This window comes from Harmonia axyridis, chromosome 1 (assembly GCF_914767665.1).
Source record: "Harmonia axyridis chromosome 1, icHarAxyr1.1, whole genome shotgun sequence".
NCBI lineage: Eukaryota > Metazoa > Arthropoda > Insecta > Coleoptera > Coccinellidae > Harmonia > Harmonia axyridis.
In genome coordinates, this window is record NC_059501.1 from 4,972,249 (window position 1) to 4,996,336 (window position 24,088).

The 24,088-nt window shown below is 36.9% G+C and overlaps 1 protein-coding gene across 3 annotated transcripts in view; it reads right to left on the reverse strand.

The window, feature by feature from the left end:
- Positions 1-326: 326 nt before the first annotated feature.
- Positions 327-24,088, reverse strand: part of LOC123687722 (protein fem-1 homolog CG6966) — a 65,078-nt gene continuing 41,316 nt past the window's right edge. For all 3 annotated transcript variants that reach the window (XM_045627058.1, XM_045627060.1, XM_045627059.1), the window contains exons 2-7: positions 13,882-14,044; positions 12,160-12,579; positions 10,384-10,570; positions 7,205-7,566; positions 4,267-4,656; positions 327-1,844 (exon numbers count right to left, since the gene is read on the reverse strand). In XM_045627058.1, coding sequence (XP_045483014.1) covers positions 1,543-1,844; positions 4,267-4,656; positions 7,205-7,566; positions 10,384-10,570; positions 12,160-12,579; positions 13,882-14,044 — 1,824 coding nt within the window. In that variant the 3' untranslated portion in view covers positions 327-1,542. The remainder of the gene's footprint in view (positions 1,845-4,266; positions 4,657-7,204; positions 7,567-10,383; positions 10,571-12,159; positions 12,580-13,881; positions 14,045-24,088) is intronic.

A 24,088-nucleotide genomic window follows, 5' to 3' on the forward strand; every position in this document is an offset into this window, starting at 1 on the left:
TTTTGTCTAGCACTAAACTTTTTGGTTTCTTATAGTTTTGTTGTACTTGTTCCCATTCCAAGAAAAAATTTCAAACAATTCTCTCGAAACCTTCAGGAGAATCGAAATTGTCACAAAATTCCAGATAGTAAGCTGTGATAAATAAACATTTGTATGATCATCACCAAAAAAATAGGATAACTACAGAAACATCCTATATCTCAACTTTTTTGCTAATAATTATTTAAGGAATCTCTCATTTTTGTTCATAACTTCTAGTAGCAGACAAGATTTTTTGTTCTGTTTATTTTGTTCAATGGTGAGAATAGTTTGAAAGAAAACAACAGTTCTATAATAATCATTTACTTTATATATTAACAAAATTCATATAGCTAATATTTAAAGTGATTTACTCTATGCAGCACACATAAATCACACATTCAGAGATGAAAGGAACAAAAATATTCTGTTCTAAAAGATGTTCTCGTCGCATCTCAGTCAATAATCCCAAACGAACATCAGATAACACTGTGATGTAAACTTCAGATGTGTACCATGAAAATTGGACGATTAACCTAGATTTATACAATTTTAATTTCAATATATCACAATTGTTCATTCATTACTAGATTTGAAATTAATATAATTTCATAACTTACCATACTCATTTTAAATTGTCTCAAAAAAATTTCGAATTGTTAACTCTCAACGAATTTAGAATCTACTGTCTATATAACTAAGGTATAGATCTACCTATCTCAAGGTGAACCTACTGGCACACTAGTCCATGGCATTCTAAGATCGACACTCAAAATAACTATTGTAACATGTTTTTACGATTTTGAGTGCTAATCTCAAGTTACATCCAGTTTTGGTCAGCTACAAAATGAATCTACAAAAGTTACATTGGCTTTTTCAGTCATTAAATTATGGATGTGCAAATGAGTATCGATGAAAAATGAATGTAAAACATTTGATAGAACTTGAGTAAGTTCATATAAACGTACACGTCTTTTATTTCATTACTTTGTGTAGTTGAAAGAAATTTAATGAGACTAGATGGTAAGTAAGCATTCACATAATTCGCTAAAATTCAGTTAATTTTTTTTTTTAAATTATGTTAAATTTTGAATGGTACCGATGCATAACCTCAAACACTCATGCATTTTTTCATAAGGGCTATGACTAACTGATTTGTGTTACCATAAAAAGTTGAAGCATACCAAAATAACCGCAGTACAGTTGGCATCTGATCTCAAAGGGGGAGGGGAGGTAAATTTGATTATTTCTATGTACATTGAGATGTCAATTTCAGTTAATGTACTATAGTAGGTGATGTGATAGTTTGTGTGCTTGAATCTCATGAAAAATCCAACTCGGTCGGATTGAAATTAAGATTATCAGTACTGGACTCGCTATGTGAAGTAGGCAAGTGTTTCCCACATCCATTGAAGTCAGATGTCTCTTAATTAGTTCTATTTTGGATACTGAACGGCAGAAATTGCAGTTTGCGTTCCGCCTCTAACGATAGCAGTTTATCACAATCTATTCCTTATAGTTGTTTCAATGGCAAGCAATGAAGGATTCTAAATTTACCGGAACCACGCCCCTGTACGGTATTTTGAACTGTTGTATGACGCGGGCTGCAGCACAAGTTAATTTCGTATATTTGATTATGTCCACCACTTCGTTCACTTTTTGACCTTTCAACAGGGTAGCGAAAGTGTCACCGTTATTGTTCACTGTGTCTATGTGAGCACCGTGTTTCAAAAGGACACGTGGTACGGCTGGCGGACACGGGGAGGCCATTGCTGCCAAGTGCAGGGGGGTGTTACCGTCGTCGTCTTTGCAGTTGGGATGGGCTCCTGCAAAAAAAAAATAAAATCATAGTAGTTTTGTTGAAGAAGGTATCTTTTTGAAAAAACAGTTAGTGTTATACCATTATTATTATTGAATCGGGGTCATTATGGCTCTGTTAGTCTTCCGATAACTGCGACCACAAGCAAGGGCGGTCCTAGCCTTGAATTTTGGGCGGGGGGTCGCCATTATGGGCTTCAAGTTTTTTATTGGACCATTTCGTACATTGTCTGCTTGAAACGCATATATTATTGAATGATAGATTGAGGGGGGTCATATCCCCTTGACCCCCCCCCCCTGGGACCGCGCTTAACCACATGGATCTTTTGTTCTTAATCCTACCTATTGAGACAAACCCAAGGAGACCGTCGATACTGTTAACATCCTTAGAAGCCTGTTATCTCGTGAGTATACAGGACTGGATTTTCCATATGAGTGTTTCTCCCAGGACATTTGCACAACATGTTTCTACTTCCTTTTTACTGAGCCTTAAAATCTCATCTCTCTCTCTCTCTCTCTCTCTCTCTCTCTCTCTTAATCTAGCCCTCGTAAGGGTGTAGTGACATCATGTCGCGACTCTTTGAACGAGCTGCTTCCAGGACTCCCTACCTTGGGCATGATGAACGGCTTCGTGCATATTCTCCCCAGTTAGAGTTTTAAGTTGGTCTATCCATCGTGATGGTGAGCGTCCCCTAGGTCTTCTTCCCTCGATTTTTCCTTCGATGATTAATTTTTCCATTCCATCCGATCTCCTGGCAATGTGTCCAAAATATTTAAGGTACTGTTGACTAACCATGGTCGACAATCTTGTTTGTATGCCCAGTTGTCTCAGAATCGACTCATTGGTGCGACGAGCAATCCATGGTATTCTAAGGAGGCGTCTATAACACCACATTTCTAATGCATCGATTCTTCGTCGATCTGCCATTTTTAATGTCCAAGTCTCTGCTGCATATGTTGCGATAGGAAAAATGAGTGATTGGACTAGCCTAACCTTGGTTCTTGCGGTATCCCTCCAGATACGGGCCAATTTCGCTGTAGAGTTTCTCGCCATCGCTATGCACTTTCGAATTTCGTGCTCACATTCGCCGGTGTTCGTCACAATAGATCCCAGATACTCGAAGCGGTTGACAACTTCGAGGTCAGCAATCCTTGTGATGTCTGGACTGTTATTGTTGAGGCGATCTACTATCATCACCTTGGTCTTAGATTTGTTGATTTCGAGACCATATACTGCGCTTTTGTTTTCTAATCTTTGCATTAAAATTCGCAGTTCACCCTCGTCTTGGACTATTATCAATGTGTCGTCAGCGTATCGTAGATTGCTAATCTTCTTACCACCAATTGCAATGCCTCCATTCCAGTTCTCTCTCATGATGTACTCGCTGTAAATGTTAAAGAGAAGAGGAGACAGAATGCATCCCTGTCTTACTCCAGAAGCTGTCGAAAACTCGTCTGAGTGGATATCATTGACTCTTACCGTCGCTGTGCCTGAAGAGTATAATTGCCGAATGAGGCGCACCAGATGTCTTGGTGTTCTCATTCCCAACAGAATCTTCCACAGCTTCCTCATCTGCTGACTTACAAATGCGGTATAAAAGATATTTGCACCGATAGTGACCTGTCAGCAGTCCCACCATTACACGAAGCTCAGCTCTTGGTAGCTTCAAAAGCTTCTAGGCATAGGCCGGTGTTCTTCCAAAGGAATATTACATTGTTCTACTCCTATTGTTGGACCGCTGCTTTAAATTGGTCCTCTCCAAGCCCACAGAAAGGCTCAAGATCAACAGGTATTAACTTTGATTCTCTTTTCATAAGACCGTGACCCATAGAATACTCTACTGAGTTGTCTTCTTATCGCCTATGATTGTATCAGCTTTCTTGAAATTGATATTTCCATTTTATTTATCTTCTAAATATAGAATGAATAAATCGCATCTATATTTGCAGTATCTAAGTGCCTTTTAGTGCCTGGTCTGCGTATAATGTCCAGTTCAAATGATGAAGTAGGTACCTACCGCACAATGTTTCATATCAAATAATCGAGAACCTACAACTTCCGGTTATTACAATTGGTTTGAAGTGAACAACCACAATTTTAACGGATTATTAAAAAATCTAAGGGAATAATCGATATGGGCAATCACAAATCGATTAACAGTAATAAGTTCTGAGTAAGAGGACCTCTATTCTTGACATATTACTCAGCTAGACTACCTTTCTGTCTATTGGTATTAGTATCTATTAATAACAAGCGCTTAGATCCAGCGAAATGTTGGTCCTTCGAGCCGGATCCTAGAAATAGCCTCTGAAAGATGACAATGCAGCTGCTTCATTTTAAAACCCCTGCAATGCCTTCCGTTAAAAATTCAACAGATTTCGTGTTCTTCGAGCCCAAATTATAATAATAAGAAAAAAAATCAAACCTACCAAATTCCAAAATGATCTCGGCAAGCTGCGACGAGGGAAACTGACAGGCCGGGTAGGTCCACTGAAGGGACGCGTCTTGACAACAGGCCAGATGCAGCAGTCTTCTTCCCTTCTTCGCCTTGATGTCCAACGTCACGAAGTTGTATATGGCCTTACGTATCTGTTGATGGTCAGTCTTCGGCGAGTCTTCCATGAGCCTGAGCAGTAGGCAGGCCAGGTGCAAGGTGATCACCATCACCCTGGTCAGATAGGTTGGATTCCCCTCGTCGCTGCATTTCGTCTCGTTCAACTTCTGGTGGGCGAATTTTACTTCTTCCACGGCTTTCGTGAACACTCTGAGGACCTCGTTCAGGTCAGCCGGGGGTACGATGCCTCTCAGGGTTTGTTTACCTGTAAAGATAGGGGTGAGTTTGTGAGATGAATTAATTATCTTTCGTATGATTGGCATAAACTAGTGCGGACCTTAGAGGATTGATGAAATCAGTAATTTTACTAGGTTTTATTCAAAGTCACTCGAAGTAGACCAGACTATTTCTAATATACAAGGGTTTATCAAGTTTCTAGAAATTTATTAGGCAGCAGGGAATTAATTGCCTTACCAGACCTGAATAAAGGTATGCTAGTTGATCGTCTATTGAAATAGTGTGATTCGATTTGGTCACTTTCATTGCTCGAAATCGTACACGAGCTTCCTGATGGCAATTTGATCGCTTTTATTGTTGGGAGTTGTCCCCATCTTCCATATCTCCTCAATAGAGACTTGGGGAGTTGTTAAGAACCGTTTAAGAAAATTTTATCAAACATCGACGAAGGATTCTACAGTCATTGAAAAAAACTGAAGGTTTTGGTATCAATCAATTCCTCCAGTTACTTTTAAAGTCGGTAATGATACGTCGAGTTCTGAAAAAAATGATTTCGTATCCTAAGGACCGTCATAAGGACTGAAGAAAAGATTTTTGGAGGAATACGAAGAGGACTAATATAATTTCCACTACATTTTCTGATAAATTTGATCAATGTTATTACTATTCCTATTCCTTCTATTCCTAGGCCTTCCTTCTATTTTACCGTTCAAAATCAGCTAGATGATGTTATACCGGCTGCCCCGTAATACGCGATCCAAAAACGACAGTGTTAAAGCTTACACAGGAAGAAGGAGAATAAATCTGTGGTTCAACTCTCAGATTACTAGCACCATGCTCTCACCTCGAACGAGTGCTTCCATAATTCAGTATTCACTCAGTAGTATTCATAAGTTATTAGTCTTATAACAATAACAGTTCTATACGCTCTATTAGTGTGACGGCACACACCGCCATTTTTGGTTCTACTGCCAGTGTTCGGAATCCAAACAAATAAATTGTCATTCAAATTAGTACGGTGTCGTTGAAGGAATTGGCTTATTTTCATAAATAAGAGTATTTGAGGAATGATTTCAGTATTCATAATTGATAGACAGAAGGAACGAGGTTAATACAGGTAAGTTTGAATCCTGTATCATTCCCCAGATTTTGTAAAAAGCCGTGTTTATCAGTTGAACTTCATGTTCGAACTTACTGGCATTAATCTCGTGCCTTCTGTCTATGAATTAATAGTAAAATCGTTCCTTAAATAATCTTATTTATTGAATTAGCCAATTTATTCAACGACAACGTACTAATTTGAATGACAATTTGTTTGTTTGGATTCCGAACACTGAAAGGAGAACTAAAATGGCGGTGTGTGACGTCATCACTAATAGAGCGTATTGTGTCTACAGTGTATGTGTTCTCTCGCTCAACAAGGCAAATTATACAAGTAAAAATCATTCACGTATTTTCCTTCATCCAAAATCAACAATATACAGTCCTTCGAATAAGAAGCAACATTTTGGTAATTCAACCAAATCAAGCAAAAACATTCATGGTCCTTCGAGCCGGATCATATTTTTCATGGTCCTTCGAGTCGAACAAGCGTTTTCATGGAGTAAGTTTATAGTTCATTGTGCGGAGTAGGTCAGACTCTTACTAATATACAATATTTTTCCAAGTTTCTAGAAATTTATCAGACAGCTGGGAATTTATTGCCTTACCAATAAAGCTCAGTATGCTAGTCGATTTGGTCACTTTCATTGCTCGAAATCGTACACGAGCTGCCGCGTGGCAATTTGGTCGCTCTTATTGGTAGGAGTTGTCCACATATTCCATATCTCATTAATAGGGACTTGGAGAGTTGTTAAGAATCGTTTAAGAAGATTTAATGAAACATGGACGAAGGATTCTACACTCATTGAGAAAAAGTTGAAAAAAATTGAAGGTTTTGGGATCAATCAATTCCTCTAGTTACTTTCAAAGTCGGTAATGAGTTCTGAAAAAAATGATTTCGTATCCTAAGGACCGTCATAAGGACCGAAGAAAAGAATTTTGGTAGAATACGAAGAGGACTAAGTGAGATTGCCAATATAATTTGCACTACATTTTTTGATCAATTTTATCAATGTTATTACTAATTTGCTTATGCAACGATCATGTCATCATAGTTAATGTTCCTTGTAATTATAGGCGGAGAATGTAGAATTGTAGTGACTCTGTCTGCTCACAGATGGCGATATGGGTTTTCGCGCCACACTACTTTGGTCCCGGCGGGTTTTAAGGGGTAGTAATGTTGCAACAGAGTCACCTCTCACGATGGTGTGAGAGTGTGTGTCTTAGGCAGAGATCGCTGGATAGTACAACTGAAGAATCCACCAGCGATCTCGGGACGATTTACCAAACCCCCTGGAAGAGGGCGCAGCTCGAACTTGGCTCGAGAACAACTCGCCAAAGAATTATCAAATTTTAACACACTAGAGTAATATAGTAGCATCAATGACGAACATCTGGACAAGCGTTTTTATGGAGTAGCTCAAGCAAGATTGGAAGAACTATATAACAGTACATCTAACACTCGTCACACATACCTTCCTCCGCCATCATGAAGGAAAACAATTCCGTGAAAGAGAACAGGCTGCTCTGCGTCATCGGATGCACGTTCTGCCTGTTGCTCTGCTGCATGTCCAGCGCGTAGTTCCACAGATCTATGCACCTGTCGAACCTGCCCGAATCCGCGTATACGGCGCCCCTGTATCTGACGTAGTAGCTCGTGTCCGGGTGGGTGAGACCCAGGATCCTCTCTCTGATGATGAGGGCGTGCATCCGCATGCTGTCCAAGTTGGCTATCAGGTTGTCCAGCTCGTCCGGATCCTTGACCTCTTCCACGTAGTCGTAGGCTTTCCTCAGCACCGGGGTTGGTTTGTTGATCCTCTTCTCTCCTGGCAGGTATCTGGAAGGGAAACCATCATTTTATTATGCTGAATTTGAAATGTTCTCGAGAATATATTAGGCCAATTGAAAAGTCCCAAAAGTCCCTGGTCTGATGCTAAGATGGCGGTGCTAGTATTAAATCCATATGATTTTCAGTTAGTACCAACCTTCAAACGATACGTGACAATATTTGACAGCAGTCCGACCATTAGTTTGTGAGTAAGATGTCTAAAAACATGGTGAATGCACTCGTCAAATTTTGAATGCAATGACATTCGACCAAATTGAAAATATTAGTTTTAGTTCGTGGCGGCGCCGCAATGTCATACTTGTCATTTCTGTTGATTTTGATGGGATACATTAATTAAAACCCGATACTGACCAATCAAAAGCGATGTGTAATCGAGTATGATCGTACAAAGTCGTGAAACAAAACACGAAACGTTTACTGGAATGAATTCAAATATTTGTAATAGAGAGAGAGTTTATTGGTATTTCAATTACAAAAATTACTTCCATAGATCATAACTATAATGAAAGATATACATATAGGTACATAATGGCACAAACCTCGTAAATAATAAATAACAAGAATCTTAATTTGTTGATAGCGCTACCTATAGTTGACATAACGAAGCTTATCTAATATTCTCAAAATTGGCAAAACAAAAGCTAATCAGTTCATACACCTGGTTTTTAGACATCTTAGTATCAACCTTCAAACGATACGTGTCAAAATTTGACAGCGGTCCGACCCTTAATTTGTGAGATATACGCTCTATTAGTGTGACGTCACACACCGCCATTTTTGGTTCTCCTGTCAGTGTTCGGAATCCAAACAAATAAATTGTCATTCAAATTAGTACGGTATCGTTGAAGGAATTGGCTTATTTTCATAAATGAGAGTATTTGAGGAACGATTTCAGTATTAATTGATAGACAGAAGGAACGAGGTTAGTACCAGTAAGTTTGAATCCTGTATCATTTCCCAGATTTTGTAAAAAGCCGTGTTTATTAGTTGAACTTCAAGTTCGAACTTACTGGCATTAATCTCGTGCCTTCTGTCTATCGATCAATAGTAAAATCGTTCCTTAAATGATCTTATTTATCAAAATAAGCCAATTTCTTCAACGACAACGTACTAATTTGAATGACAATTTGTTTGTTTGGATTCCGAACACTGACAGGAGAACTAAAATGGCGCTGTGTGACGTCATAGAACGTATTGCGTTGTGAGTGTACCTACTTTTGTTATTTGAAAAAAAAAAAAGGATTTCGTGTGCTTTATGAAGGGAAAAAATATATTTGAAGCAAAATCTTGGCTTGATGAAGAGTTTACGGGGTCGGCACCAGGAAAATCAACCATCATTGATTGGTATGCTAAGTTTAAACGTGGTGAAATGGGCACCGAGTTACTAGGTGATCCAACGAAAACTTAACACCTCGATTTTCCGACTTTAAAATGAAAATGTGGAAAACCGCTTTGACCTGTCAATTTATGATTCTAAGGGGAGCAAAATTTCCGCTTTTTTCATCCCCGTAACTTCTACCCCCTAACGGGGGCGAGCACAACCTATTGATTTTGAAAAGGGATGAGGGGTGTTGCGATCACTAATTGTAATCCTATCGAGTACTATCTGATCCTAAAATTTCGCTTCAAAATATCTATCGATAATGAACAGCGGAAATAGCAATGAAAAAACTGCATGAATCAGGCTTCGAATTGCTTCCGCATCCAACGTTTTCTTCAGATCTGGTCCCCAGAGAATTTTTCTTGTTTTCAGACTTCAAGAGAATGTTCCCTGAAAAGAAATTTGGTGCCGATGAAGATTTTGAGGTTAAAGACAGATCGTAATATAAAATGTTATCGAAAAGTTGTATGACAGCTATAATCTCTGTTTCGACCTCAAAGACAAATATATTAATTAATAAAATAAATTTTTTTTTTGTCTATGTTGGCGATTTAAGATATTCTGCTTTATTTATCATTCATCAAAACTAGGTAAATTTGTAATTATTATATAAGTACGGAGTTGTGGCGTGCTGGACTTATAACCTGTAGTTATTATGTTAGTTCTAACTTAATTGACATCGAAACAACTACTGTCAAAGCTACATAAGGTAACTAAAATGATCTATAGCAGGAGTGCATATAATAATGTATTTATTCCAACAAAATTTCAAATCAAGAAAAACGGTGTCTATAATAGTTATGAGTAAAGCTTTTTGAAATATCTTTTCATATCTTGTTTATTGTATAATAATTGTATTAACACAAAAAATAAATGTACAGAAATTATATTTCTTTCATTCTAATCTTGCCCCATAGATGGTTCTGTTTATAATAACTACCATAGACGTAGTCTATGACCAGCCAAGACCAGACTAGGCAAGAGTCGTGCGTGGATAGAATATTCTATCACCTAAGAAGTAAATTGGCCACATCCCAAATGCTGTAATTTACTCATTTAATCTTAATGAAGTGATATAGAAAGGGAATTGGCAATTTAAATTATAAACTCCATTGTCGTTTCTACGTTTTCAGAGTATCATAATTGTTTGATTTAATTCTACAGTTGTCTTTGAATCTTGAAGAATTTGTGTTATATATGTATAGTAAACATTTACGAATAAAGCTTGTAAGTTACCTCAAACTAATTTGTGCAAAATAACGAATTTTTCGAAGTTTTCAGTACTGAAATAAGCGTTAAAAACATTGTGTAACAGTTTTTAGACATCTGTGACTCAAAACTAAGCATGAAAATAGATGTTAGGATAGAGTTGAAGACATTCTGAAAACCTTTAAAATAAGTGTTTCGGATTTATGAAGACTAACCTTTTGTGCATGGCTGTCTTCCACAGATAGATAGCCTTAACCATGTCTCTTTTCTTGTCTACGAACGTGGCACCGCACAGCTCCAAAGCGTCAATCTGTTCTTCCCTAGTAACATCGGGATGGTTAATCAAAAAGTTCACTATGTAGTAGTGACCGGTGACGGCAGCTGCTAAGAGTGGGGTCATACCTGAAAGAGTTAAGGTGGAATATTAAACACATATAATAGCAGCTCGAGGAGAAGGTTAGGAACCATTGAAAAAAATCGGGGTTTTATAATTGAAGTGCTTCATTTTTATTTCGCCGTTTGCAGCAACGGCTGTATTTTTTATTGAAGACAAAAAGTTCTTCAAGTTGATGATCAAATTTTTTTTCTATGTTTTATACGCTACAAAGAGGAAATGACCAACCACTAAGGGCGGTAGAGCAGCGAGGTAGGTACTGTAGGTTCAGAGGCCCTACTCAGTAGCAACCATGCAGTGGTCAGGTGAGCGCACTTGGAGTATTGGCAATTGGCGATTGAGTAAACATCTAATGTGAGGAATATAGATAACATTCCAATGGTAAAATAAAGATCATTGGAACAATTGCTAGGTGAGAAGAAGGGTACAAGTAGGCGCATTCTTAATTATTCGGTCTAGGTTATCTGAATTCTGAGTTAGTACTGGGTTATCCATGTTGTGGTCCGGATTTCACATCCCTGTTTCAATGAGAGATGTCAAACAGAACTGTCATTCAAAGCGTCATATGCTTATTTGAAGGTTAGCCATTTAACAATATTTATCTATCGTACTGCTACATTTCCATGAAATCTATTGGTAGATTTTGCTAGTTTCAGAAATATCTTTCCAAACTTAGCCAAAATGACCAAGGATTTTTTTATCAACGCCAGCATCTTCAGCTCTCGTTGAAAGACAATTTTCCAGAGCTGTTCTTACAGTTATAAAAACCCGCAATAGTTTAGGCGACAATCTATAAGATTCCTCATGTGTCTTAGATCCTGGATGAAAATGTTGAGATTTAATAATTTGCCATCCAGGATCTAAGACATATGAGGCATCTTATAGATTTGTCGCCTAACCGATTGCGGGTATTTGTAACTGTAAGAGCTGCTCTGGAAAATTTTCTTTCGACAGGAGCTGAAGATGCTGGCGTTGATATGAGGCATCTTATAGATTTGTCGCCTAACCTATTGCGGCTATTTGTAACTGTGAGAGCTGCTCTGGAAAATTTTCTTTCGACAGGAGCTGAAGATGCTGGCGTTGATATGAGGCATCTTATAGATTTGTCGCATAACCTATTGCGGGCATTTGTAACTGTAAGAGCTGCTCTGGAAAATTTTCTTTCGACAGGAGCTGAAAATGCTGGCGTTGATAAAAAATCCTTTGCCATTTTGACCAAGTTTGGAAAGATCTGAAACTACCAAAATCTACCAACAGATTTCATAGAAATGTGAGAAATCTACTAATAAAGTCACACTGGCGAATTCTTCAGTCTCTCGGCGCTCGAGGAATCCCCTTATTGAATCTAAGACAGAGATTGGATAAATATATGCCGTGCGACGTATGCATATCAAGCTCAAGTAATATCAAGTAGCTTGATATCAAGTCAAGTAATACATATCTAAAATCAAGCCAAGTCAATGTCAAGTATGTAATCTTCACGAGCTTGATTTTCAAGTCGAGTAGTTGGTTAAAAAGTCAAGCTACTTGGTTTGATGAATCCCAACATGGAACCACAAAATGAATAACCCTTAAGGTATTTTATGGTACCACTCACCGTAAGAGTCGCGCGACATGACGGCGCCGCTGTCCAACAGCAACTTCAGTATGTCGAGGCTGCCAGATTCGGCGCAGTCGTGCAGGGCGGTGTTGCCTTTCACGCTCCTCCTGTTAACGTCTGCCTCCAACTCTAGCAGGTACCTTACGACGTCCAGGTGGCCCTTGTAGCAGGCGATCATCAGACAGGTGTGCCCGTGCCGGTTGGCTATCTCCACGTCGGCGCCGTGCTGCACCAGGTATCGGACGATGTTCAGGTGGCCGTCGAAGCAGGCCGCCCTCAGGGGGGTCGACTTGGTCCTGGTGGTGCTGTTGACCTTGGCGCCGTGCGAGATCAGCAGCTTGACTATGTCCAGGTAGCCGGCGGCTGCGGCGCACCATAGCGGAGGGGCTTCTTCTATGGTCTCGCCGTCGAAGATGACTGCGAGTTGATAAGAGACGAATTAAAAAAAATAATAAAGATAGAAACATATTTAGTCTAAACAGAGCAGATCGATGATCTGGAGCACTGGTTTCCCTATAAGCGAATATAACGGGTGTTTCTTTTCGAGGTATATAACTTTAAGTTGGCATTACTGTTCAAGATGGCGACCGATTTAACAGCTGTCAAGTGATTTATTCTCAGTTTGGTTCGGCAATTCATCATGAATAGACTCACGCCTGAACAACACTTGCAAATAGTGCAATTTCATTTCGAAAATAATGGTTCTGTGCGGAATACGTATCGCGCACTACGTCCATTTAATTTTGTTTATCGATGAAGCGCACTTCTGGTTGAATGGCTACGTCAACAAACAAAACTGCCGCATTTGGAGTGAAGCTAATCCTCAAGTGTATGTCGAAACACCGTTACATTCAGAAAAACTGACTGTTTGGTGCGCTTTATGGGCTGGTGGAATCATTGGTCCGTACTTCTTCAGAAACGATGATGGCCAGAACGTTACAGTCAATGGTGATCGGTATAGAGCCATGATTACTAACTTTTTCATTCCTGAATTGAACAACCATGATGTCCAGGAGCTGTGGTTCCAACAAGACTACGCAAAATGTCACACAGCTCGTGCCACAATCGATTTATTGAAAGACACGTTTGGTCTTGGCCTAATTTCACGTTTTGGACCTGTGAATTGGCCTCCAAGATCTTGTGATTTAACACCGCTAGACTGCTTTCTGTGGGGCTATGTAAAGTCATTGGTCTATGCGGATAAGCCACAAACTCTTGACCATTTGGAAGACAACATTCGCCTTGTTATTGCCGATATACGGCCACAAATGTTGGAAAAAGTCATTGAAAATTGGACGTCCAGATTGGACTACATCCGAGCCAGCCGTGGCGGTCATATGCCAGAAATCATATTTAAAATGTAATGCCACAAGATTATCTTGCGGATAAATAAAATTCATGTCAATCGAATAATCCATCGTTGTTTTATTGCAATTTAAAGTTCAATAGCTTTGAAAAAACACCCTTTAGGTACATTTCGATTATTGTGTAGTTATTGTGTGATCAACCAGCGTTGCATCACTTGCATCCTGTCGACTGTAGTATGTTTCTGCCTCAATATTTGTTTTATGTTTCTTTAATCAATTCCTTCTACGTTCTTGACATATTTGCATATCAAATTATCAATCATTCAAATCATCTATCTAATTTTTTGTTGTGTGTACTTCGTTACAATTCATAAAAAATCTTAATGCAATTGAAATAGAGAATTGTACTTGCCTGATCCTGGTTGCTCAACATCAGCTCCACACTTCTCAATTAGATATTGAGCAACATAGAAATGACCATTCCTACAAGCTATCACTAAAGGGGTTGCACCAGAAGTCTTGGATGCCACAAGCATTGAAACCTCTTCTTTACCCTTGTTGGAATGCAGGTATATCTGAAAAAAATATAATAGTTTAGAAGACAGTAATGACAGGATGAGTAGAGTATTTTACAACACACTCAAGAGCATCCTATAGATGTAGAAGAGATAAAATATAGATGAAGTTGAGTTAATCTTGAACTGGACATTTTTGAAAACGTCATATTAATATCTGGAACAGGATTCTTCATACCTGGATATGCTTAAAAAATGCCACTAACGAAAAGAAAACAATACTCAGATAAAAATATTGTAAACTAATCAAAAATTTAATGAAAATCGACTTGACAATAGCGATCACAAACGCCTTTTGACAGAATTGAGATTGGGTTATGGTAGGTACTTTTCAAATTGAAAATTTGATCTACTGTTTTATTGTTCAGGGGATCAATCCTTTCCACTATCCATTAGATAAATCACTGTCAAACTTCAAATGTGAATATTGAAGAAATGAAAAAAGCAAAAACAGAACAAGGATGTAGGAAACTAATTGCGAAAAAGATCAAGAAACTTCTATGACTAAGAGTATCAAAAATATTCTGAAGCGAATGACATAAAACTAAGAAGTCATGGTGTGTGCACTCGTCAATTTTTGAATGGAATGACATTCGACCAAATTGAAAATATTAGTTTTATTTCGTGGCGGCGCCGCAATGTCATTCCTTTCATTTCGATCTTTTTACCTTTGATTTTGACAGGATACATCAATTAAAACCCGATCCTAGCCAATCAGAAGCTTAAACTAATATTCTTAAAATTGGCAAAACGAAAGCTAATCAGTTCATACACCTGGTTTTTAGACATCTTACATAAAACTATGTGGAATATATGAATAAAACTATACTGCTTCGATACTTCACTCATCTTTATTTAATCCAATACTAGCAGCCTTAAAATTCAAAAGAATAACACAAAAAAGTTGAATTTTGCCTTGAAGATCCTAGTTTGAAATTTTCAAAGTATGTGTACACTGGTGGGTTAGAGCTTCTGAATAACGAAAGTTATACCAAATTTCATGTTTGCTGCATAAGTTCTGTAGGGATTAAGTAAATAATATTGAAGATCGTTCCTTTGATAGGCGTTTGCTCCTTCGAGAAAATTTTTTTAGAAGAAAATTATTTGTGTTTCTCCCGACTACTTTGATTACAGTGATACATTGTTGACCACTAATTCTGAGACTGTGTATGAGCCTCCCATAGAATGCATTGTAATGTGGGGCTCGGTTCAATCTGCTTCCATAAAAAATAGCAGCTCATACCATAACCACTACATTTGAATTCGACCAATACATATTAAGCGTTTAGATCTAATTTGTACTCAAAATGCGAGTATAACAGATCCCAACTATGTTTTCAAATATTTCATCAGATCCTGTTCTATCTTCCAGTTGGCTTGACTACGAAATAAAACATAAAATGTCTATTTTTATCGACCAATTCGGAACTACTGGCATCAACGTTCTCCTCTTAATACGGCAATAAAATAAACTGGAAATTTATGTGCTTATTCAGTTCACCAAACTTTCAAATATTCGTGAATGTGTCTGCTTCTTGTGGGACTGCAATACCATTTTATGTATATACCAATTGTAGATTGTGTTACTTTCTAAGCAGATCTAGGTCATTGTCAAGGGTTTGGAGTTCGACGATCTGTTTTGCAATGTTACTCAATGGATTTCGTATTGAAATCTTGGAGTGTGTACTTTCTAAAATACCTCATTCTTCTTCAGTATTCGGATTGAATGTAATGGTTACCTAGATATAATTGAGATTGAGTTATCTAATAACTAGTTACTTGCTAGGAGATCATATTTCGTCAGCGGTTGATCTCGTTTTGGATAAATATAGACAGCTGTAATTTTGGGAAAGGGTTTTGTCTTTGACAGGGCCGTCGCTAGGGGGTAGGCAGAGTAGGCGGTCGCCTAGGGCGCCAAATTTCAAGGGCGGCATTTCAAGCTCGGTCAACAAATATCACATGTGTAGAAATGGAAAGTACCGAATGAGATTTGATTCGGAAAAATACCGACAAATAATAATCAAAAACCATCAAAGGTGCCGCATTATAATCATAAATAACCAGATGTTGCGTTATCCCCTCATAGTGTTGTTTACAAGTTGACGCTAAAAAACCCACGCATTCATCACTTTGTCGGCGTTCGATTTGCTAATAAACATTCCCGAATTTATTGCCATTTGGGGCGGCTTCTGGATTATTTTTGTTTTCAATTCTTCAATAATCAGAATGTTGATTGCGCAGAATGGAAAGCAAAATATACGAAAAACGATTTCATTTCACCATTCAAAGCTTATTCTTCTTAAGAAATATAAGGAGTTTTATTATTTTGTAAAGCATTCCATTGTATTTTGATATTATTCATTTTTTATATCAAATTAACTAGTGCTGGGCGTGGGCGCATTCGAATTCAAAATGATGGTTCATCCGATTGTTTTGTTCGATAACCTTGAAGAAAAGGAAACAAAATGTTAAAGCTTTTTATGAAGTCGAAACTGAGCAGAAGAACCTGAACCGCAGGGTTTCTAGAGGGACGGCAAATAACGGAGGGCGGCATTATCAACTTTTTTCAAGAAAACTAGAATACTGAAAAAATGAATCAAGTAATTTTTTTTTTGATTTCAACGAATATCACAAACGATTTTTTTCGTCAAATTCACTAATCTTAGAAGCTTTTCCATCAAGAATGTCTGCAACATATATTCGAATTAAAAATAATGGTTCATTTAATCATATTGAAGAAAAAAATGAATATTCGAGTGTTTTATGAACTCGAAACTCAGCAGAAGAATCTGAAACCTGAATTCAATTCATATATTTCATCATTTATTCATAAGAATTCAGTTTTAGCATTCTGTAAAACTTCTGTTAGGGAGACAAATTTTGTCTCTGCCTAGGGCGGCAGTTTGGCTAGCGACGGCCCTGGTCTTTGTTCTTAATCTAAATACTTTATGGACCTTCAGCGTAACAAATTATGAACGCCTTCTAGATTTTTCATTCAGAATATGTATTTGGTCATTCTTCAAGGATCTCGTTGCAAACATGGATTCAGTTTTCACTGTCTTGTTATCAAATTTCTGTGAAGAACAACAAGACTCAGAAGGTATGCCTGAAGCAAGCATTTTTGAATCCTCATTTTTTGAATAAATATTGTTGTCTGCATACCTATCCTTCAGCAACAGACATACTCGTCTAACCATCACCAAGACGTTTCAGCGTAGTCATGCTGACTTTATATTCTACGTGAGTAAATAGCATCATATTCACAAGCTGTTACCATTGGCATTCACCGAATATTAATGTAAGTTTATAATTAAGATGTCTAAAATACTGAGCCTAAATATGGCGGCTTTCTGTTTACATTCTCCATTTACCTGATTTTTGGGATTTATTCAAAATGTGAGGCTTATTTTATTTAGTCACTGTAGTATTCTTCAGTTGAATAAATTTCTTCTATATACAATCAAATATTATCAGGCCCAATAATTTTAATTTTGACGTGTGTCAGTTCAGTTCAGTTCAGTTAGTGAATTGTATCCTTAAGTTTTATGGTTCTATGTACCAATTCGCCATTTTTAGGGCTCAATTAGAACGAATTGTCGCCACTATGTTTAATAAACACTATAAATTGACCAATCAACGGCATCATTTCAAAATTTTCATTTGTTCTGTCAAATGAAGACATTGACAGAAAGACGACGCCAGCGCCACCATAAGAAAAGATGCGGAAATCAAGTGAATCTTCAGGTTTTTCAAGAGCAGGTGAGCACACCAGTGTTATTATTACTATTTAATGAGTAAGAGCAAAGAACATTTTTTTTGTAGACAACTTATTTGTAATCTAACAATTCCATAGAGTCGCATATTTATAAAGAAGTACAGAATAGAATAAAGCTAGTGTAGCCAACCCAAGATACATTAAAACATAAAACAATAAAATTCAAATTGTCATACGCATTGAATTTGTACGAAAACAATGAAACTCCTTTTGAATTTCGCAAACGATTTTGGACCTCGCCAGACAGAAGATACCAAATCGTCTCCACGCAGCTCCGAGCAGATGACCTTCAAGAGATAAGTTGTCCATATATGTAAGGAAGGAATACTTGTTTCCGGTTTGCGGGTTCATTTAACTTCTTTCCTATACGGGTTCAAGCGCTTGTTGAAGAGATAAACAATACTGGGGCTCTTAGGCCCAGTTTCACCAAACAGCACTTGATCCCAGATTGATTAAACTCCGCTTGTTACTAAAGCAGGCTTAACAGTGTTTTCTGTTTCACCATGCATCAACCCGTCCGAAGATGATCGCGATTAACCAAATCGCGATTAAATAGTCAAACCATTTGGCAACGTTGTGAACAAACATTTATATAGTGTTCTGTATCGTATTAGCAGTGATGACCACCATTGGCGCTAGGTGTCAGGTGTCATTCATTCATAACTAAGATGCATCTTATTCATAACTCATAACATTTCAAATCATTTGTCATCTTGTAAACAAAAAACAAAGTTAATTTTTGCCGAAAATGTCGAGTGATGTGCTTCGAAATGTCGGAAACTTGCAGAAGTTAAAAAGGAATTATCCCATTTCACAAAACCACACTTTCTGAAAAAAAAACGATATAAGTAATTTTATTAACTTATTTATTTTTATTAACAAGTTTAACTGCTTCTTAAATAATATTTCAATCAAACATATCACTAAATTATTCTTTGCAATAAATTTCATAAAACACAAAAACAAAGTTTACGTGTATTTTAAATGGGAAATATTGAACCTATACATATAGTCATATTTTGATAAAATTGACCCAAAAATTAGAAATTTCCGGAAAAATAATTACATAGACAAGAGTTCCATACTGATAAATAATTATTAATCTCAACTTGAAAGGTTATAATCCTCCAAAAATGGCCGATTAGTGCTAAATCGCGATTGGTCGATTAAATGGCGCTTTGGAGTGTGGTGAAACGCTACATTACATTAATCGTGATCTAAGGCCTCACTTAAGAGCCAAGTCAAGATTAAAGCATTTGGTGAAACTGGGCCTTAGGGATTGTCGTTTCAACGGTTATCGAAGATTTATTCGATACTCTATCGATACAGATGATTGAGAATGGATGCTGTTAGAAAAAGGGGAATTCAAGGTTCATTCACCTACATGGGCGTAGATAGTTTTCGGTTGAAGGAAAGATATATCTAAAAACATTGAAAAGGTGATTCTAATAGGAATGAACATGATGGCAACTCTGTGTATTATTTTTCGACATTTCTTATGTCATTTGTGTTAAGGAAGGTTATAACATTTGATCATAAAAAGATTCACGCTTCAGCAACGTTGAATTATTAGTAGAAGTTAGGAATATTACAATAGTTCCAACTTTCGTCGAAAGGCTGTACTTCACGAGTGTTTTTATATACATTTTCACAAACTTAGAGTTATGCCTCAAATGTAATAATTTTTTGTAGGATTTTTTACGAATATTTTTAAAATACAGCAGTGCTTTGTCGATTCTCTTGTGAAAAACTTAAAAGTTATACCCATTTTAATTTTTTTTCTTCTGCAAATTAAAAATATTGAAATACTACAATGTAGATCATTGTTTGAAGAAATTATGTGGAAACCCTATGAAAATCGGTGAAATATCACTATTTTCGTTTTGAACCTAGCAAGTGGTGCTATTCCCTCTTAAGAGGGACACCACCACGTGGCTGCTCAGTTTAAAACGAAATTAGAGATATTTCTCCTTACAAATCACCGATTTCCAAGAAGTTTTCACATAATTTTCTTGAATAATAATCTTCTGGAGAATTTGCGAATGAAAAATAACGAAAGAATTGGTAACTTTTCGTTTTTCGCAAAAAAAATTGATGATATGTACAGGGTGGGCAAATAAGCGAGGTAAGCAACAAAAACAAATTTATCATGAGAATATTTTGTCCTCAATCAACAAGATATTATCTTTCTAATTTGCTCGAAAATGTTGAGCCAAACTGAAGTTACATGCATTTCAATCAGTCAGATTTCTCCCTTTCACCTACCCTTATTTGATGTCGTAAAATCGAAAGTGACAATTCAAAAAAAAAAACATAATTTTCCAAGGATTACAGTGATGTTATTTTTTCTTCTACTTCATATGAAACATTTTCGAGTAAAATTCATTTTTCTACTCGACGATAGCTATTACATCCCCTAGCGGTAGAGGTATGAACTTCAAAACAATTTCCAGTGTGTTTTCTTGTACACTTTAGTGTTAAAAATTTTTACCGCAAGTCTCTACGATGACTGGATCCTGAGATATAGCCGCTTACCTCGCTTATTTGCCCACCCTGTACTTTGTATACTAATATATATTTTTTTTAATATTCGTAGAAAAAAACCTACTAAAAATAATTGCAAAAGAGGTGAAATTATAATTACGAAAAAGTAGTCCTACAGTGCTGCCCTCTAATTATTTGCTTCAAAAAAAGAAAGAAAAAAGGGAACGTACAACTTCGTACACCGTACAAAGTTTGGTCATCGAAGTAGTGCCAGAGGCAAATGAATTGATACCAAAAATTGAATAATACATGGAAAGCCACGTGGTAGTAATTCCTCTTAAACATTGAAATATAAAGACCACGTGTGTAATACTAAAATTATCAGTCGTAAATAAAGAAATAAAGCAAATACAATGTAATATGCAAAGGCAGTACAATACCAAATAAGAGATAATACTCTAAATTAACATAAATCTAAGAAACCCAGCTAATTACCCTTCATAAAATTTAACGTATTTTATGAAGAACAATTCGAAATTAATAACTCATAAATATAATTGAAATCTTCCGTTCATTCGAACATAACCTAAAATGAGTAGGTGATAATAATCTGTGAGAGATTAAACTCACTCCCGCATGTATATTAATGTCCTCTTAAGGTCGTTCAAATACCAGCCATAATAATTCATTTTAATAATTTTTATTACATATTTGATTTACGGCAAAATGTAAATGAGGAAAACGTTTCCTGAATTGTGACCACGACCATATTCAGAGTGCTTCAAGTACATCTACTAGATAAACAGCACAAAGACGTCAATGTGGAAATCAATCGAAAGATCTTAAGATGAACACCGCCTTATTGTTTAAACGTCATCGGGAGTAATGTTCAGCTACAAGATATTTCTTTATTCATAAGTTTCGATTTATGGGAGTAATGACGTTAGTGTTCTATGCTTTTTGTCATGCGACCTCTGTATCTGTTTTTGCCAAGACAAATAATGGTCGGAATATTTTTGCTTGTTTCACCAATCATCTTTGAGAGGTCGTTCCTCGAATAGATTGCTCTATAATATACAGGATATTCCTAAATTGGAGGAATAAAGTAAAATGAGAGATTCCTTGGATAATTTTAAGAAAAAAATTCCTTTAAACATGGGCCCGCAAACGCTTTGTTTTCAAGATACAGGGAGTAAAGTTTGATTATTTTTCAAGCTTTTTCCTCATAGCACCTCTCCTTCAAAAAAAAATTCAATTTAAATTCGGTATAAATATTCCAATTTAATTTCGAATTCAAAGGTACAGGGTGATATTTTTTCTGAAACAGTGCCCACTTCTTACCTCCAGAACTTTTTTTTGGTGGACCACTTGTAGTTTAGAAAAATATAAAAGAAACTTTAGTCCAGGATTAGACTTTTTGATTTTTCGTAGATTTGTTCTATCTGCTACCGATTTTGAGAAAAAACAATTCAAACAATTCTGTAGTATCCCTCAGAGAAATCCAGATTATTATAAAGATCCATTAATAATTATAAGTTTTGGTACTCATTTACCCAATTTGTAACGAAGATCAATGAAGCTTCGATGAACTGGTATAATTAAATGATTGTATTTTTTTAAATCATCCAAGAAATTTCTTATTTTCCTTTGTTCCTCCATTTCCGGAACACTTGTATAATATATCGGGTGTTTTTTTCGAGGTATATAACTTCAAGTTGGCATTTCTGTTCAAGATGGCGACCGATTTAACAGCTGTCAAGTGATTTATTCTCAGTTTGGTTTGGCAATTCATCATGGATAGACTCACGCCTGAACAACGCTTGCGAATATAGCAATTTTATTTCGGAAATAATGGTTCTGTGCGGAATACGTATCGCGCACTACGTCCATTTTATTTTGTTTAGCGAAGCGCACTTCTGGTTGAATGGCTACGTCAACAAACAAAACTGCCGCATTTGGAGTGAAGCTAATCCTCAAGTGTATGTCGAAACACCGTTACATCTAGAAAAACTGACTGTTTGGTGCGCTTTATGGGCTGGTGGAATCATTGGTCCGTACTTCTTCAAAAACGATGATGTCCAGAACGTTACAGTCAATGGTGATCGGTATAGAGCCATGATTACTAACTTTTTCATTCCTGAATAGAACAACCATGATGTCCAGGAGCTGTGGTTCCAAAAAGACGGCGCAACATGTCACACAGCTCGTGCTACAATCGATTTATTGAAAGACACGTTTGGTGACCGCCTAATTCCACGTTTTGGACCTGTGAATTGGCCTCCAAGATATTGTGATTTAACACCGCTAGACTACTTTCTGTGGGGCTATGTAAAGTCATTGGTCTATGCGGATAAGCCACAAACCCTTGACCATTTGGAAGAGAACATTCGCCGTGTTATTGCCGATATACGGCCATAAATGTTGGAAAAAGTCATCGAAAATTGAACGTCCAGATTGGACCACATCCGAGCCAGCCGTGGCGGTCATATGCCAGAAATCATATTTGAAATGTAATGCCACAAGATTATCTTACGGATAAATAAAATTCATGTCAATCGAATAATCCATCGTTGTTTTATTGCAATTTAAAGTTCTATAGCTCTAAAAAAAGCACCCTGCAGCTTTCTTGATGCTATCCCAGATACTGGAGTTCATTAGAACTCTGGGACTGGAAGGCAAGCTATAGATCATCTATGGCGAGAATAGCTCTGATTGAGACCATAAGGTCTCAATGGAACGGAACCCTCTAAATTAAATCTTAAATTTAATCTGATTGCTATTTCTTGTATTTACCTGCTCAGACCCCAAAGGTCGTAGAGTTTTTAGATATTTCTACTTACTTCAATATTTCTTGAGTTGAAACTCTTAAGACGTAAGAAGTATGCTTTTTTTTATCCAACCACAACCCAATGGTGTTTCGATTTCTCTCCATCTTTCAAATTTGTTAGCTCATAAGTATTGGGGAGAATATAAGCTCACTGAAAATGACGTAGCTATGCTCTCTCAATCTATGTTTATTACCTTGAACATCCTAATATACTATTACATCGAAATATGCAAATAATAATTAAAAGTTTCATTGCTTTGGTCACGTAGATCAAATAGACAGCAAGTGTAATCGAGCATACAAATTAGAGATACCATCAGTGAAATTGAACTAGCAGACACATTAAAAACAAGAGTGGACATAACCTTCAAAATCTAGAAAAAGTCGAATAAATCTGGCTTCACATCGGCACTCCACAACGTCCTCGAGGTATAGTGCTATATTGTTTATAGCACCGGTGAAATTGCAAGTCATTCTCGCTTAATATAACCTCTTTCAGCGACCGTATACACGTTTCTTTGTTCAGGAACATAATTGAATATGATCCACATGCTATATGGATTACGTGTCGACATAATATTGTGGAGAAAAATGAGCTTTCAGGACATATTGCGTACGGTGTTTTTTCTGTTTTATATAACGAAGTTTTGTATAACATATTGTATTAATGGTCATTTAAACCAGCGTATCGGGTAACTGTAATTATTTTTCCCATTATATTGTGATGTCGTGGAAACGTTGAAGATTGTTTTGTTTCAACACGCAGAAAATTGAGATCGACGTAACTGTTACAGAAAGATCGTCGTTTAGATACCAGCTTTCATTATCTTCGAGAAAAGATCCTAAGTTTATCATAACAGGTCATAACCGGTCTACCATAGTAAAACACAATCTTTTGACAAAATTCGATTTTATTATTCAACATATTTGCCTTCGAGGGCTATACAGCGATTATAGC